The sequence below is a fragment of the Zeus faber genome (assembly GCF_960531495.2).
Source record: "Zeus faber genome assembly, chromosome: 22".
Lineage (NCBI taxonomy): Eukaryota > Metazoa > Chordata > Actinopteri > Zeiformes > Zeidae > Zeus > Zeus faber.
In genome coordinates, this window is record NC_137209.1 from 24,802,050 (window position 1) to 24,821,456 (window position 19,407).

General features: G+C 46.3%; 1 protein-coding gene across 1 annotated transcript; it reads left to right on the plus strand.

Moving 5' to 3' along the window:
* The first annotated feature begins 121 nt into the window (after nucleotides 1-121).
* tox4b (TOX high mobility group box family member 4 b) lies at nucleotides 122-15,573 on the plus strand. Its single transcript, XM_080022992.1, has 9 exons — nucleotides 122-174; nucleotides 5,632-5,697; nucleotides 6,835-7,074; nucleotides 7,444-7,704; nucleotides 9,916-10,239; nucleotides 11,522-11,593; nucleotides 14,036-14,611; nucleotides 14,734-14,888; nucleotides 15,328-15,573. Exons 1-9 carry the CDS (start codon nucleotides 169-171, stop codon nucleotides 15,383-15,385), a joined length of 1,758 nt encoding a protein of 585 aa, XP_079879118.1. The 5' UTR covers nucleotides 122-168; the 3' UTR covers nucleotides 15,386-15,573.
* Nucleotides 15,574-19,407: the final 3,834 nt, after the last annotated feature.

The window sequence follows — 19,407 nt, forward strand, 5'->3', positions numbered from 1 at the left end:
ATAATAATTATCCTAATAATAATGATAATGACGAAAATAGTAATGAAAGGTTTTCTTGCGGAGCGACGCGTCACTTCCTTCCTGCTGACGTCACTTCCGCTGTTCAGCGTAACCCGGAAGCGGGCTCCATGTTGTGATGTGTGGGGAAACTGATCAGATTCCTGGGAGATGGAGGTAAGACACCACACCCAAATACTGACACAGGGACTATGTGTACTATGCATGTACTGTATACTATGTGTGCACGCTGTGTGTAGTGTTTGTGTGTACTCTGTGTGCGTGTGTGCGCTGTGTGCGTACTGTGTGTACTATGTATGTATTGTGTGTGTGTACTTTGTGGGCACTCTGTGTGTACACTGTGTGTGTGTACTGTGTGTGTGTACTGTGTGTTACTATGTATGTACTGTGCATGTATCTACACTCACTGAACACTTTATTAGTACCACCTTATTAGTACCACCTTATTAGTACCACCTGGACACCTACTTATTCATGCAGTTATCTAATCAGCCAATTGTATGGCAGCAGTACAATGCATCCCATCCTGCAGATACAGGGTAGTTGTATATGTAGATGTAGGGGTCACATCCTGCAGATACAGGGTAGTTGTAGATGTAGGGGTCACGTCCTGCAGATACAGGGTAGTTGTATATGTAGATGTAGGGGTCACGTCCTGCAGATACAGAGTAGTTGTTAATGTAGATGTAGGGGTCACGTCCTGCAGATACAGGGTAGTTGTATATGTAGATGTAGGGGTCACGTCCTGCAGATACAGAGTAGTTGTTAATGTAGATGTAGGGGTCACATCCTGCAGATACAGGGTAGTTGTAGATGTAGGGGTCACATCCTGCAGATACAGGGTAGTTGTATATGTAGATGTAGGGGTCACGTCCTGCAGATACAGGGTAGTTGTAGATGTAGGGGTCACATCCTGCAGATACAGGGTAGTTGTAGATGTAGGGGTCACATCCTGCAAATACAGCGTAGTTGTATATGTAGATGTAGGGGTCACGTCCTGCAGATACAGGGTAGTTGTATATGTAGATGTAGGGGTCACGTCCTGCAGATACAGGGTAGTTGTAGATGTAGGGGTCACATCCTGCAGATACAGGGTAGTTGTATATGTAGATGTAGGGGACACATCCTGCAGATACAGGGTAGTTGTATATGTAGATGTAGGGGTCACATCCTGCAGATACAGGGTAGTTGTATATGTAGATGTAGGGGTCACATCCTGCAGATACAGGGTAGTTGTAGATGTAGGGGTCACATCCTGCAGATACAGGGTAGTTGTAGATGTAGGGGTCACATCCTGCAGATACAGGGTAGTTGTAGATGTAGATGTAGGGGTCACGTCCTGCAGATACAGGGTAGTTGTAGATGTAGATGTAGGGGTCACATCCTGCAGATACAGGGTAGTTGTAGATGTAGGGGTCACATCCTGCAGATACAGCGTAGTTGTATATGTAGATGTAGGTGTCACGTCCTGCAGATACAGGGTAGTTGTATATGTAGATGTAGGGGTCACGTCCTGCAGATACAGGGTAGTTGTAGATGTAGGGGTCACATGCTGCAGATACAGGGTAGTTGTATATGTAGATGTAGGGGTCACGTCCTGCAGATACAGGGTAGTTGTATATGTAGATGTAGGGGTCACGTCCTGCAGATACAGGGTAGTTGTAGATGTAGGGGTCACATCCTGCAGATACAGGGTAGTTGTAGATGTAGGGGTCACATCCTGCAGATACAGCGTAGTTGTATATGTAGATGTAGGGGTCACGTCCTGCAGATACAGGGTAGTTGTATATGTAGATGTAGGGGTCACGTCCTGCAGATACAGGGTAGTTGTAGATGTAGGGGTCACATGCTGCAGATACAGGGTAGTTGTATATGTAGATGTAGGGGACACATCCTGCAGATACAGGGTAGTTGTAGATGTAGGGGTCACATCCTGCAGATACAGGGTAGTTGTAGATGTAGGGGTCACATCCTGCAGATACAGCGTAGTTGTATATGTAGATGTAGGGGTCACGTCCTGCAGATACAGGGTAGTTGTATATGTAGATGTAGGGGTCACGTCCTGCAGATACAGGGTAGTTGTAGATGTAGGGGTCACATCCTGCAGATACAGGGTAGTTGTATATGTAGATGTAGGGGACACATCCTGCAGATACAGGGGTAGGTGTATATGTAGATGTAGGGGACACATCCTGCAGATACAGGGGTAGGTGTATATGTAGATGTAGGGGTCACGTCCTGCAGATACAGCGTAGTTGTATATGTAGATGTAGGGGTCACGTCCTGCAGATACAGGGTAGTTGTATATGTAGATGTAGGGGTCACGTCCTGCAGATACAGGGTAGTTGTAGATGTAGGGGTCACATCCTGCAGATACAGGGTAGTTGTATATGTAGATGTAGGGGTCACGTCCTGCAGATACAGGGTAGTTGTAGATGTAGGGGTCACATCCTGCAGATACAGGGTAGTTGTATATGTAGATGTAGGGGTCACATCCTGCAGATACAGGGTAGTTGTATATGTAGATGTAGGGGTCACATCCTGCAGATACAGCGTAGTTGTATATGTAGATGTAGGGGTCACGTCCTGCAGATACAGGGTAGTTGTATATGTAGATGTAGGGGTCACGTCCTGCAGATACAGGGTAGTTGTAGATGTAGGGGTCACATCCTGCAGATACAGGGTAGTTGTAGATGTAGGGGTCACATCCTGCAGATACAGCGTAGTTGTATATGTAGATGTAGGGGTCACGTCCTGCAGATACAGGGTAGTTGTATATGTAGATGTAGGGGTCACGTCCTGCAGATACAGGGTAGTTGTAGATGTAGGGGTCACATCCTGCAGATACAGGGTAGTTGTATATGTAGATGTAGGGGACACATCCTGCAGATACAGGGGTAGGTGTATATGTAGATGTAGGGGACACATCCTGCAGATACAGGGGTAGGTGTATATGTAGATGTAGGGGTCACGTCCTGCAGATACAGCGTAGTTGTATATGTAGATGTAGGGGTCACGTCCTGCAGATACAGGGTAGTTGTATATGTAGATGTAGGGGTCACGTCCTGCAGATACAGGGTAGTTGTAGATGTAGGGGTCACATCCTGCAGATACAGGGTAGTTGTATATGTAGATGTAGGGGTCACGTCCTGCAGATACAGGGTAGTTGTATATGTAGATGTAGGGGTCACGTCCTGCAGATACAGGGTAGTTGTAGATGTAGGGGTCACATCCTGCAGATACAGGGTAGTTGTATATGTAGATGTAGGGGTCACGTCCTGCAGATACAGGGTAGTTGTAGATGTAGGGGTCACATCCTGCAGATACAGGGTAGTTGTATATGTAGATGTAGGGGTCACATCCTGCAGATACAGGGTAGTTGTATATGTAGATGTAGGGGACACATCCTGCAGATACAGGGGTAGGTGTATATGTAGATGTAGGGGTCACATCCTGCAGATACAGCGTAGTTGTATATGTAGATGTAGGGGTCACGTCCTGCAGATACAGGGTAGTTGTATATGTAGATGTAGGGGTCACGTCCTGCAGATACAGGGTAGTTGTAGATGTAGGGGTCACATCCTGCAGATACAGGGTAGTTGTATATGTAGATGTAGGGGACACATCCTGCAGATACAGGGGTAGGTGTATATGTAGATGTAGGGGTCACATCAGAACAGGAAACAATGTGATGTCAGTGTTTTCCACCGTGGTGTGACTGTTGGTGCCAGACAGGCTGGTCAGAGTATTTCTCTAACTGCTGATGTACTGGATTTTCACGCAGAACAGTCTCTAGTGTTTACTCAGAATGGTGAGAAAAACAAAAAACATCCAGTGAGCGGCAGTTCTGTGGGGGAAAGGCCTCGTTGAGGAGGGAGGTCAACGGAGAACGGTCATACCGGTTGGAGCTGACAGAAAGGCTACGTCACTCAGATGAGCGCTCTGTACAATGTGGTGAGCAGAACAACATGTCAACACCACACGTGGCACCTTGAGGTGGATGGACAACAACGGCAGAACCACGTCGGGTTCCACTTCTGTCAGAAGAACAGGAAGCTGAGGCTGCACCGGGCACAGGCTTCCAAAACTGGACCGACGCGGCCTGGTCTGATCAACCTCCAGTTCTGCTGAGACAAACCGACACAGGGTCACAATTTGGCGCCACCATTATGAATGCGTGGACCCAACCTGCCTTGTGTCAACAGTCCAGGTGGTGGTGTCATGGTGTAGCGAATGTTTTCTTGGCACATTATGGGTTAATACCAATCCATCATGGCTTGAATGCCACCGCCTACCTGAGTATTGTTGCTGACCATGTGCCTCCCTTCATGGCCACACCCATCCTCCAGTGTCTACTTCCTGCTTAATGAAGCACCGTGTCACAAAGCAACAGTCATGCTTTCATGACCATGATGACGAGTTGAGTGTTGTTCGGTTTCCTTCCCGGATCATCCGTCACCGGATCACAACCAACAGAACCTTTGGGAAGTGATGGAGCGGGAGATTCGCAGCATCAATGTGCAGCCGACAAAGTATAAAAATTAGGATAAAAATTGTACGAAAAATAGTCATAAAATAGTTTGGAAATACAGTAAAAACTAGGGCTGAACGATGAGATAGAAAATAATCAAATTGTGATTTTTTCTTTTAGACCAATATTGAGATTTAGTTTTTGATTTTTTTCAAATTTCCTTTTTCTTCTGTATTAGTCACTAAACATGATAAATCGGTTCTATCGTACGACCTACACGACATCTAAACTGCTCCCACCTGATGGCCATGCCCACGTGTTATGATGAGATGGGATGAGTTGATATGAACATATCTTTATATATATAACATATATTTAACTACTGAATTGTAAAAAGAAAAACCTTCAATCACAGCAGAATATTGAGTGATTGGTTGAACTTTGTTTTAATAATGAACATTGTAAAAACTGATTTTAGAACAATGTTCCGTGTACGTGCCGCCGGGTCTCACCAGGTCGCACCGGGTCTCGCAGGGACGGAGCACCGGGTCTCCGTGCTAAGGTTCGGTTAAAAAGTGTCCCGGTTTATTCCATGAAGAGACGTGAAATAAAAACACACTGTTGTGGTCGCGGGCCTCGCCGGTACCGCCGTCGGTACCGTCGCTTTACTAAATGACTGTCGATACTTTACTGGACCGGACCACAGCAGGACTAGACTGGAACGGACCGGAATATACGTGACTGGCCCGGACTGGACCGGACAGGGGAGGTGAAGACCGACTTGTATAGACTGGACCGCACTGTACCGGACCGGACTGTACGTGACTAGACTTGACTGGACCGCACTGGACCTGACCGGAGAGGTGCAGACTTGTATTGACTGGACCGGACTGTACCGGACCAGACAGTACCGGACTAGACTGGACTGCACCGGACTGGACTGTATTTGACTAGATTGGACTGGACTGGACCGGACTGGAGAAGTGCAGACCGACTTGTATGGACTGGACCGGACTGTACTGGACTGGACCTGACCGGACTGTACCGGACCAGACCGAAGAGGTGTTGACCGGCTCGTATGGACTGGACAGGTTCCTGACCTGATCATACCCAGCACCACTGTGCTCCTGTCCATGTTTCAGCTTCCTGGAGGCAGCGATGGCTTCCTGACCGTCTCAGGGTCCTGTCACCCCTTCCTCTCGTCTGAGGTAAACCTTCTACACCTCCACCTTTTCTTATCTTAAAAAAGGTGGAGGTAAACTGGCTCCACCAGTACCAGTACACCACCATTACACCACCAGTACACCACAAGTACACCACCAGTACAATACCAGTTTACCACAAGCGCACTGCCAGTGCACCACCAGTGGAACACCAGCGCACCGCCCGCACGCCGCCAGTGCACCACCAGGACACCGCCAGTACACCAACAGTACACCACCAATATACCACCAGCGCACCACCGGCACACCACCAGCGCACCACCAGCACACCACCAGTACACCACCAGTACACCACAAGTACACCACTACACCACCAGTACACCAATACACCACTACTGCACCAGTACATCACTCGTACACCAGTACACCACCAGTACACCAATACACCACTACTGCACCAGTACACCACTATTACAACACTAGAACACCACTGGTCCACAAGTAATACAGTTCACTACTTCCTACATACTAGAACACTACATAGTACATACTAGAACCCTACTTAGCGCGTACTAGAACACTACATAGTACATACTAGAACACTACTGTACTTAATACATACTAGAACACCACATAGTACATTTTAGAACACTACTGTACTTAATACATACAAGAACAGTACTTTGTCCATTCTAGAACACTACGTCGTACATACTTGAACTCTACTTAATAGATACTAGCACCCTACTTAGTACACTGATTAGTTCATAGAAGCATACTACTTTGTACATACTATAACACTAACTCGTACATACTAGGACTCTATAGATACTGGCACACTACTTAGCACACTGATTAGTTCACACTAGCCGATACTTAGTACATACTCGAACACTAATTAGTACATACTAGGGCTTTACTTAATACATACTAGGACCGTATTTAATAGATCCTAGCACACCACTTAATACATACTAGAACACTGCTTAGTATATACTAGGGCTCTACTTAGTACAAACTAGGACTCAACTTAATAGATACTAGCACATGGCTTCGTACATACTAGAACACTACTTAGTACATAGGGGCCACGCCACCAACACTGGAAACTGCAGAGGAGCTTGTGGTTTCTTCTACCAGACCAACGAAGTATCACATCTGGATTCCCACTTGAACCCGCAGACGTTCCACACCCCGAGCCTGGGTGATGAGGAGTTTGAGATCCCGCCCATCGCGCTGGACCCTGACTCCGCCCTCTCCGTGTCCCACTTCCACCGGCCCGACAGCGCCGTCGTCGGGGGCGATGACCCCTCCTTTGCCTCCGCCTTCGTCCATCCCCCCTCCCAGGCCCTGGGTGCTCTGAGCCTGGGGGGCTTCAGCCAGCCAGGAGGGGGCGCTCTGCTGGGCTCCACGCTGGCCATGGTGGGTACAGCGCTTTGAGAAGTACACGTACAAGTACATGTACAATGCCAAGTACGTACCAAGTAGGTCGCTACTCAGAAGGAACGGAGCGCTGGTTGCTTCTGCTGACCAATCAGAATGCAGAAAAAACAAAATGAAACTATCGGTCTACCTGTCTGTCTGTCCATGCATCCATCTATTCATCTATCACAACATAACATCATCATCAATGCCTTTGTTTTAGATGTATATATATTTTTTTCTAATTATGTATAAATGTATGAATATGATCCATTTAGAAATAGAACCGCTAGAAATGATTTATTTTAGTGTGTTTGTGAAAATCAGGTTCTCTAATTTTAAGCTCCGCCCCCCATTTCCTCCCTCCAGGATCTGCGCCATCCCATTGGCTCCCAGTTCAGCAACTCGTCCCCCATGACCATCGACGTCCCGCTGGATGACGTGGCCGCCGGGCTTCTGGGTGGCAGCCCGCTCTCCACCATTGACCAATCGGAGCTGAGCACACAACTGGGGCTGGGCCTGGGGGGCGGGGCCATGCTTAGGCCCGCCCCCTCGCCACAGAACCCGCTGTCCGCTGCTGCCTCGCCCACCAACTCGCTACAGGACGACGACATGGACGACTTCAGGCGGGTGAGCAGCGCGACCTTACCGATCAATTTCAATTCCATTTTCAATGAGACTGGAAATTAGTTTTGTTTTTCATATCGCAATACCGTTACAACATCATGGCCTTGAGACTAGATACCGTTACAACATCATGGCCTTGAGACTAGATACCGTTACAACATCATGGCCTTGAGACTAGATACCGTTACAACATCATGGCCTTGAGACTAGATATCGTTACAACATCATGGCCTTGAGACTAGATACCGTTACAACATCATGGCCTTGAGACTAGATATCGTTACAACATCATGGCCTTGAGACTAGATACCGTTACAACATCATGGCCTTGAGACTAGATACCGTTACAACATCATGGCCTTGAGACTAGATATCGTTACAACATCATGGCCTTGAGACTAGATACCGTTACAACATCATGGCCTTGAGACTAGATACCGTTACAACATCATGGCCTTGAGACTAGATACCGTTACAACATCATGGCCTTGAGACTAGATACCGTTACAACATCATGGCCTTGAGACTAGATACCGTTACAACATCATGGCCTTGAGACTAGATATCGTTACAACATCATGGCCTTGAGACTAGATACCGTTACAACATCATGGCCTTGAGACTAGATATCGTTACAACATCATGGCCTTGAGACTAGATACCGTTACAACATCATGGCCTTGAGACTAGATACCGTTACAACATCATGGCCTTGAGACTAGATATCGTTACAACATCATGGCCTTGAGACTAGATATCGTTATAACATCATGGCCTTAAGACTAGATACCGTTACAACATCATGGCCTTGAGACTAGATACCGTTACAACATCATGGCCTTGAGACTAGATACCGTTACAACATCATGGCCTTAAGACTAGATATCGTTACAACATCATGGCCTTGAGACTAGATACCGTTACAACATCATGGCCTTGAGACTAGATATCGTTACAACATCATGGCCTTGAGACTAGATACCGTTACAACATCATGGCCTTGAGACTAGATACCGTTACAACATCATGGCCTTAAGACTAGATATCGTTACAACATCATGGCCTTGAGACTAGATACCGTTACAACATCATGGCCTTGAGACTAGATACCGTTACAACATCATGGCCTTGAGACTAGATACCGTTACAACATCATGGCCTTGAGACTAGATACCGTTACAACATCATGGCCTTGAGACTAGATACCGTTACAACATCATGGCCTTGAGACTAGATATCGTTACAACATCATGGCCTTGAGACTAGATACCGTTACAACATCATGGCCTTGAGACTAGATACCGTTACAACATCATGGCCTTAAGACTAGATATCGTTACAACATCATGGCCTTGAGACTAGATACCGTTACAACATCATGGCCTTGAGACTAGATATCGTTACAACATCATGGCCTTGAGACTAGATACCGTTACAACATCATGGCCTTGAGACTAGATATCGTTACAACATCATGGCCTTGAGACTAGATATCGTTACAACATCATGGCCTTGAGACTAGATATCGTTACAACATCATGGCCTTGAGACTAGATATCGTTACAACATCATGGCCTTGAGACTAGATACCGTTACAACATCATGGCCTTGAGACTAGATATCGTTACAACATCATGGCCTTGAGACTAGATATCGTTACAACATCATGGCCTTAAGACTAGATATCGTTACAACATCATGGCCTTGAGACTAGATACCGTTACAACATCATGGCCTTGAGACTAGATATCGTTATAACATCATGGCCTTGAGACTAGATACCGTTACAACATCATGGCCTTGAGACTAGATACCGTTACAACATCATGGCCTTGAGACTAGATACCGTTACAACATCATGGCCTTGAGACTAGATATCGTTACAACATCATGGCCTTGAGACTAGATACCGTTACAACATCATGGCCTTGAGACTAGATATCGTTACAACATCATGGCCTTGAGACTAGATACCGTTACAACATCATGGCCTTGAGACTAGATATCGTTATAACATCATGGCCTTGAGACTAGATACCGTTACAACATCATGGCCTTGAGACTAGATACCGTTACAACATCATGGCCTTGAGACTAGATATCGTTATAACATCATGGCCTTGAGACTAGATATCGTTATAACATGGACATCGTGATATGATGCTGGATATCGTTATAATATTGTTATTTTTTCTCCACCCTCCCCCGGCTCAGAGTGTCCTGGTGGAGTCCCCCGTCTCTCTCTCCGCCTCTCCGGGTGTCATCCCTCTCGACCCTTCCGTCACAGACTCCGCCCCCTTCCCAGCGGTTTCCTCATGTGGCTCCGCCTCCCCGGCCTTCCTTCGGCGGGGGGGTGGCGGAGGGGGCGGGGGGAGGAGGAAGGACCCCCGGGAGCCGGTGAAGCCCGTGTCGGCCTACGCCCTGTTCTTCAGGGACACGCAGGCCGCCATCAAGGGCCAGAACCCCCACGCCTCCTTCGGGGAGGTGTCTCGCATCGTGGCCTCCATGTGGGACAGCCTGGGGGAGGAGCAAAAGCAGGTGGAGAAGGAGATGATAAATCCATGCCTTACAAATATAGTAGTATATTATATTTGTGTTTTTATTAGTAGTATATGGTATATTGTAGTACAATATTTCACGGAACAAATTCTCTCTCAAACAGAAATTATACATTTGAATCTTTATTTCTCTACAAACAAGATAAACATTGCTTTGCTAAATATGCAGTGTTATATGGAACATTTTATAAACAACCATCATTTATATATCCTTTAAACCAGTGGTTGTCAAACTGTTTTTTGTAGTGTACCCCTTTAATGGTACAGTCACCTCGCCGGCCACAGGGCGCTGCAAAGCAACAGCCAGTCCAATTTGAGCTGACACGCCCACAACAGCCAGTCCAATTTGAACCCTTCGCCGGCGCTGTGACTGCACCATTTCATGTTTTAACAGCTTCACTGACATTGGAAGAAAAAAAACTACAATTAACATACATAATATCCTGTATTTATTATAAAAAAAAATTCATTTTAAATAACCAATAATTTTTTAAATATATTTTTGTTTTGCTTTGGTCATTCCCCGCAGTCCTCCTCGGGGTACGAGAACCCCATTTGAGAAACACTGATTTAAAATATAGATAAAATAAATGAAACTGAAATATAATAGAAAAATATGAATATATATTTGATATCAAAATGATATCTTATAAAAATATTGATATATTTTAACATAAATAACATGTAAAAAATAGATTTTCAAAGGGAGGATGAAAAGCTGTGTTTTTGTTGTATTGAACGGTTTGAATCGGTTTTACTTTTCAACTGATGAAGCTTTAACTTTTCACCAAACATCAAAGACTTTGATTTGAAGTCTCCAAAACGTGGCGTGTGATGTCAACTGATGAGTCTTCAGCATCATTCAGTCATAAAACAGAAAAATTAGACGTTGTTATGATACAGCACAATGACGCCGCCAGGAAGTTCGGCAAGTGGGTGGGGCTCTGTGGGGGCGGGGCCTTTATTTTTCCTCTCGACATTAACTGACATTCAAGAATTTCCAGCACCTGCATTCCAGGACTCTGCCCGTGTAAGTCACTACAAACTCTTAGGAATCCAGTTTTATCTGATCTGGTTTCATTGTTTTTGGTTTTTAAATTCTGCATCACCTCCTGCAGATGTATGACATCATCACCCTGAGTGGACTGTCGTTAGACCGACAACAGCCGCAGACATGTTCAGTCCTCCATGTCAAATCACATTTGCTTTGTTTTTAAGAGTCTTCATAGTTTTCATATCTTAGTTTTTTTGCTTCTTCTCAGGTTTACAAGAAGAAGAACGAAGCAGCGAAAAGAGAATATGTGAAAGTTCTGACGGCCTACAGAGCCAGCCAGGTCGAAACATGCATACGAGTCATATCCACCATGCACATCACATTCATCATACGGTTCATATCCACCATGCACATCACATTCATCATACGAGTCATATCCACCATGCACATCACATTCATCATACGAGTCACATCCACCATGCACATCACATTCATCATACGAGTCACATCCACCATGCACATCACATTCATCATACGGTTCATATCCACCATGCACATCACATTCATCATACGAGTCATATCCACCATGCACATCACATTCATCACATAAGTCATATCCACCATGCACATCACATTCATCACGAGTCATACCCACCATGCACATCACATTCATCATACGAGTCATATCCACCATGCACATCACATTCATCATACGAGTCACATCCACCATGCACATCACATTCATCATACGAGTCATATCCACCATGCACATCACATTCATCATACGAGTCATATCCACCATGCACATCACATTCATCATACGAGTCACATCCACCATGCACATCACATTCATCATACGAGTCACATCCACCATGCACATCACATTCATCATACGAGTCACATCCACCATGCACATCACATTCATCACATGAGTCATATCCACCATTCACATCACATTCATCATACGAGTCACATCCACCATGCACATCACATTCATCACATAAGTCATATCCACCATGCACATCACATTCATCACATGAGTCATATCCACCATGCACATCACATTCATCACATGAGTCATATCCACCATGCACATCACATTCATCACATGAGTCATATCCACCATGCACATCACATTCATCATACGAGTCACATCCACCATGCACATCACATTCATCACATGAGTCATATCCACCATGCACATCACATTCATCACATAAGTCATATCCACCATGCACATCACATTCATCACGAGTCATACCCACCATGCACATCACATTCATCATGAGTCATACCCACCATGCACATCACATTCATCATGAGTCATATCCACCATGCACATCACGTTCATCATACGACTCACATCCACCATGCACATCACGTTCATCATACGAGTCACATCCACCATGCACATCACGTTCATCATACGAGTCACATCCACCATGCACATCACATTCATCACATGAGTCATATCCACCATGCACATCACATTTATCATACGAGTCACATCCACCATGCACATCACATTCATCATACGAGTCATATCCACCATGCACATCACATTCATCATACGAGTCACATCCACCATGCACATCACATTCATCATACGAGTCACATCCACCATGCACATCACATTCATCATACGAGTCATATCCACCATGCACATCACATTCATCATACGAGTCACATCCACCATGCACATCACATTCATCATACGAGTCACATCCACCATGCACATCACATTCATCATACGAGTCACATCCACCATGCACATCACATTCATCACATGAGTCATATCCACCATGCACATCACATTTATCATACGAGTCACATCCACCATGCACATCACATTCATCATACGAGTCACATCCACCATGCACATCACATTCATCATACGAGTCACATCCACCATGCACATCACGTTCATCATACGAGTCACATCCACCATGCACATCACGTTCATCATACGAGTCACATCCACCATGCACATCACATTCATCATACGAGTCACATCCACCATGCACATCACGTTCATCATACGAGTCACATCCACCATGCACATCACGTTCATCATACGAGTCACATCCACCATGCACATCACGTTCATCATACGAGTCACATCCACCATGCACATCACATTCATCATACGAGTCACATCCACCATGCACATCACATTCATCATACGAGTCACATCCACCATGCACATCACATTCATCACATGAGTCATATCCACCATGCACATCACGTTCATCATACGAGTCACATCCACCATGCACATCACATTCATCATGAGTCATATCCACCATGCACATCACGTTCATCATACGAGTCACATCCACCATGCACATCACATTCATCATGAGTCACATCCACCATGCACATCACGTTCATCATACGAGTCATATCCACCATGCACATCACATTCATCATACGAGTCACATCCACCATGCACATCACATTCATCATACGAGTCACATCCACCATGCACATCACATTCATCATACGAGTCACATCCACCATGCACATCACATTCATCATATTTATCATATCTATTATATTTATGATGCCACGGTAATGGAAGGGAGGCTAGCTGATCCCATCTGCAGCCATGCATAGAGCTAACCCAGTTAGCATGAGATGCCTAAAGGTGGACGGGTGTCTCAGGGAAACTCCAGCTCTGCATCCTAACTGTTAGCTCAGTGCATGACTGCGGCTGGGATCAGTTAGCCCAGCATCTCAGAATTAGTTATTAAAGTGATGCATTTTGCGTACCACCCCCCAGATTCCCATGGAGGTGCTGGGCTCCGCCCCCTCGCCACCTTCCCAAGCTCCGCCCCCACCGGCTCCGACCCGGGCCGCCTCCTCGGTGCCCCGCCCAGCCCGGGCTCAGCAGTACAACCCAGAGGAGAACACCATCACCAACATCTGCACCTCCAACATCATCCTGGACCTCCCGGTGGTCTCCACCCGCTCCCGCACGGGCGCCACCCGCCCCGCCCCCCCGGCGCAGCCTCCCCCACACGCCGTCACCAAGATCATCATCAGGAAGACAGCGTCGCCTTCTGGCGGCGTGACGGTGACGGCTTCCCCCGCCCCGTGTTCCTCGGCCCGCCAGCCCCCCCCACTGCAGCAGATGCATGGCGCCCCGCGGCTGCAGCAGATGGTGCACGCCCAGGCCCCCCCCCCCCTGCAGACCCCGCCCCCCCTGCAAGCCAAGCCACGGGGCGTGACCGCAGCCCCTTCCCCTCTGCAGATCAAGCTGGTGCTGCCGGCGCTTCGCTCCGACTCCGCCACGCCTGTCCTGGTCACCTCGATGGGGGCGGAGCCTCTGCCGCCCCCTGCCGGCGGAGAGGAAGCAGTAAGAGGAGACTTCCTGTCTGGGGTTCCGGGTGTTAGCTTCATAACGTACTCGTCGGGTGATTTCTCTGATGATATCCTGAATAATAATGAAGAATGAAATGTATGAACTTTTCCTTCCAGATGGAGGTGGAGGTCGACGTAGCTCCTGGACCCCCTGCACCGCCCCCCGGTGGCCCCAACCTCTGTGCTCGTGCCGGCTGCAGCAAGCCGGCGGTGCAGAGCAGCGACTGGGACCAGGAGTACTGCAGCAACGAGTGTGTGGCCACACACTGCAGGTCAGCAGGGGGTCTGGAAAGTCATGGAAGAGTCTTGAATCAGAGTTTATGGGGTCTGGAAAGTCATGGAAGAGTCTTGAATCAGAGTTTATGGGGTCTGGAAAGTCATGGAAGAGTCTTAGTTTTGAAATAATCTGACATATGATGATGTTTTATTTGTTATCTCTTTCCTGCTTTATTTTGGGCCTTGAGGTCTTCAAAGTCCTTGTCTAATTTTTCAAGAATAAATACATGGAGATGTTTGTATCCATGTCCACGTTGATCTCTTTAAGTCTTTGTAGTTTATATGAAGTGTCACCAGGATGAACCAGCGCTGCTGGCGGCCGCCGGCCAATCAGAAGGCAGGATTCCACTTGGACCGGAAGAATAACAGAAGTGGAACTGAAAGAAGACCCTGAACCTGCAGGTGGCGCTAAAGTCCTGTGTTGTTCCCCTGCAGGGATGTGTTCATGGCGTGGTGCTCCATCAGAGGACAGAAATCCACCTCCGTCACATAGAGACATGGAGCCATGGAGGCAACAGACTTTTCATGGACAATGAACGGAAGGAAGGATGGATGACGGATGGAGGGGTGAATGGGTGGATGAATGGAGGCCAAAGACTCAGGAGAGGGAGACTGTCGTCTCACGACGTCGATCAATAAAGTTTTATATTGACGTTGTGTTTTTAACTATTTATGGATTTTAACAACGTGATCGTTTGCTTCCACGTGAACGACCTGGAAGGTCAACACCTTGTGAGGAGCTGACGGAGAAATGGCCTCCAGCTGGAGGTGATGGAGAAATTACCTCCCGCTGGAGCTGATGGAGAGATGGAGAAATGGCCTCCAGCTGGAGGTGATGGAGAGATGACCTCCAGTTGGAGCTGATGGTGAGATGACCTCCAGTTGGAGCTGATGGTGAGATGGAGAAATGGCCTCCAGCTGGAGGTGATGGAGAAATTATCTCCAGCTGGAGCTGATGGAGAGATGGCCTCCAGCTGGAGCTGATGGAGAAATGGCCTCCAGCTGGAGGTGATTGAGAAATGGCCTCCAGCTGGAGGTGATGGAGAGATGACCTCCAGCTGGAGCTGATGGAGAGATGGAGAAATGGCCTCCAGCTGGAGGTGATGGAGAGATGACCTCCAGCTGGAGCTGATAGAGAGATGGAGAAATGGCCTCCAGCTGGAGGTGATGGAGAGATGACCTCCAGCTGGAGCTGATAGAGAGATGGAGAAATGGCCTCCAGCTGGAGGTGATGGAGAGATGACCTCCAGCTGGAGCTGATAGAGAGATGGAGAAATGGCCTCCAGCTGGAGGTGATGGAGAGATGACCTCCAGCTTACATTTTACATTTCGTCATTGATCAGACGCTTTTATCCAAAGCCACTTACAATCATTCAAACAGCGACGGACGCAGCCATCAGGAGCAATGAGGGGTTAAGTGTCTTGCTCAAGGACACTACAGCATGCTAGCAGGAGGAGCCTGGGATCCAACCAGCAACCTTTAGATGACTAGACCACCAGCTCTACCTCCTGAGCTACCGTCCCCGAGCAAGAGCTGATGGTGAGATGACTTCCAGCTGGAGCTGATGGAGAGATGGAGAAATGGCCTCCAGCTGGAGGTGATGGAGAAATGATCTCCAACTGGAGCTGATGAAGAGATGGAGAAATGGCCTCCAGCTGGAGGTTATGGAGAAATGGCCTCCAGCTGGAGGTGATGGAGAAATGGCTTCCAGCTGGAGGTGATGGAGAGATGGCCTCCAGCTGGAGCTGATGGAGAAATGACCTCCAGCTGGAGGTGATGGAGAGATGACCTCCAGCTGGAGCTGATGGAGAGATGGAGAAATGGCTTCCAGTTGGAGGTGATGGAGAAATGATCTCCAGCTGGAGCTGATGGAGAGATGGAGAAATGGCCTCCAGCTGGAGGTGATGGAGAAATGGCCTCCAGCTGGAGGTGATTGAGAAATGGCTTCCAGCTGGAGGTGATGGAGAAATGGCCTCCAGCTGGAGGTGATTGAGAAATGGCCTCCAGCTGGAGGTGATGGAGAGATGGCCTCCAGCTGGAGGTGATTGAGAAATGGCCTCCAGCTGGAGGTGATGGAGAGATGACCTCCAGCTGGAGGTGATTGAGAAATGGCCTCCAGCTGGAGGTGATTGAGAAATGGCCTCCAGCTGGAGGTGATGGAGAGATGACCTCCAGCTGGAGGTGATTGAGAAATGGCCTCCAGCTGGAGGTGATGGAGAGATGACCTCCAGCTGGAGCTGATGGAGAGATGGAGAAATTGTCTCCAGCTGGAGGTGATGGAGAAATGACCTCCAGCTGGAGCTGATGGTGAGATGACCTCCAGCTGGAGCTGATGGAGAAATGGCCTCCAGCTGGAGGTGATGGAGAGATGACCTCCAGCTGGAGCTGATGGAGAGATGGAGAAATGGCCTCCAGCTGGAGGTGATGGAGAAATGATCTCCAGCTGGAGCTGATGGAGAGATGGAGAAATGGCCTCCAGCTGGAGGTGATGGAGAAATGGCCTCCAGCTGGAGGTGATGGAGAAATGGCCTCCAGCTGGAGGTGATGGAGAGATTTTCACTTTTATCTTTAATTGTATTCTCTGAAACATCCAGTTTAATGATCCAGAAAATGCAATGGTGAAATAAAAATATTGGATCTGAACACTATGAGAAAATATCATTTCATATCAAATATGATTGAATATGAGTTCATGGGAATGTTGATTTCAACTGCGTCTGCATGTCTACGAGCCGATAAGCGACAGAGGCATCAAGTATTGGAAGAGCCCTATTTGAGGCTTTTAAAGTTTGACAGAGCCAACCCCCAGTTTTACACCAACCCTAACCCTAATGCAGCATGATTTTCTGACTTTACTTGAACACAGCATGGGCTCACCCCGGTCTGTTGTCTCCTGGTTGCTCGTCTCACGGAGCAACCCGCCTGTCTTTAAAACAACCGTCCATGTTTGCCTGTCAAGCAGGACTTCTCATTATTAGAACTCACCTTGTTGTCTGTTGAAATATAGAGCTGCACTCTCAGTGAGCGGTGGCTGTTTGCTGCTGTGTCGGGCACCTCATTTATTTGTCGACTTTGTCCTTAGATTACATTTTCAGTCAATTCTGTTTCCATGAAATACGACAGATGCTGTGATATACCTGTGGGTATTTACCAGCGCATGGCTTCTATTTTTCCGACGTCTCGCTGGATCTTGATCGCATCACTCAGTTGCACATTTCAGTGTTTTCGAGGGATGCGCTGAGGACATTTTAAGGATTATTTTTGATTAGAATTTTCATCAATCTGGCGAAGTCATGTGGAGCAGGGATTTAAAATATCAATGTATTAGATCTACTGACATCTACCAGGTAAGAAGTTATGTAAATATACACGTAAATACATAGTTTGGTAACGTCTGAACACTACAGAGTGACCGAGTCCACGCAGCCCACTGGACACGACCCAACTGGACATTCTCAATCAGAACCTGCACATTTATAATAACTAATATGATGACATCATAAAGCGTCTAACTGTAAATATCATTTATAGTAAATAATATGATGACATCATAAAGCGTCTTACTGTAAATATCATTTATAGTAAATAATATGATGACATCATAAAGCGTCTTACTGTAAATATCATTTATAATAACTAATATGACATCATAAAGCATCTTACTGTAAATATCATTTATAGTAAATATGATGACATCATAAAGCGTCTTACTGTAAATATCATTTATAGTAAATAATATGATGACATCATAAAGTGTCTTGCTGTAAATATCATTTATAGTAAATATGACAAAGCGTTTTACTGTAAATATAATTTATAGTAAATATGATGACAAAGTGTCTTACTGTAAATATCATTTATAGTAAATATGACATCATAAAGCATCTTACTGTAAATATAATTTATAGTAAATAATATGATGACATCATAAAGCGTCTTACTGTAAATCTCATTTATAGTAAATATGACGTCATAAAGCGTCTCACTAAATCTCATCTCAATTTTAGATCCAGATGTGTGACGTGTCAGTTAACCTAGACCAACTGAATATTTGGGGTCAAAGTTGTTTGTTTTTTTTACCAAAATCTGCTCCGTATGTGGATCGATTTGGATGGAACTTGAACCATGAGGTGTTTGTGATAGCTCGGTTCAAACAAGATGTAAACCGTCTTCGATGTTCTGCAGAAGTTGGTGTTCCAGATAGGGTTAGGCTTCAGAATTCCGGTCAGGAACTATAGCAATAAGTGGCTGCCGAACAAAAGGGTTTTTTATATTTATATATATAGATATGTGTGTGTGTATATGTATGTAAACACACACCATTATCGACACCAATTACAAATTTCTGAGTTCCAATGGTACGTAGCATCAGTTAGTTCTGTTGCTCCTCTTTACATCAGCATTACGTCTAAGAACAAGTAAAATTTCCATTGAACGTAGCATCAGCTGACGTAATGACACAGTGAGTCCTGGTGACACGCAGAATTACAAATACAAGGATACACTTGCGTGTT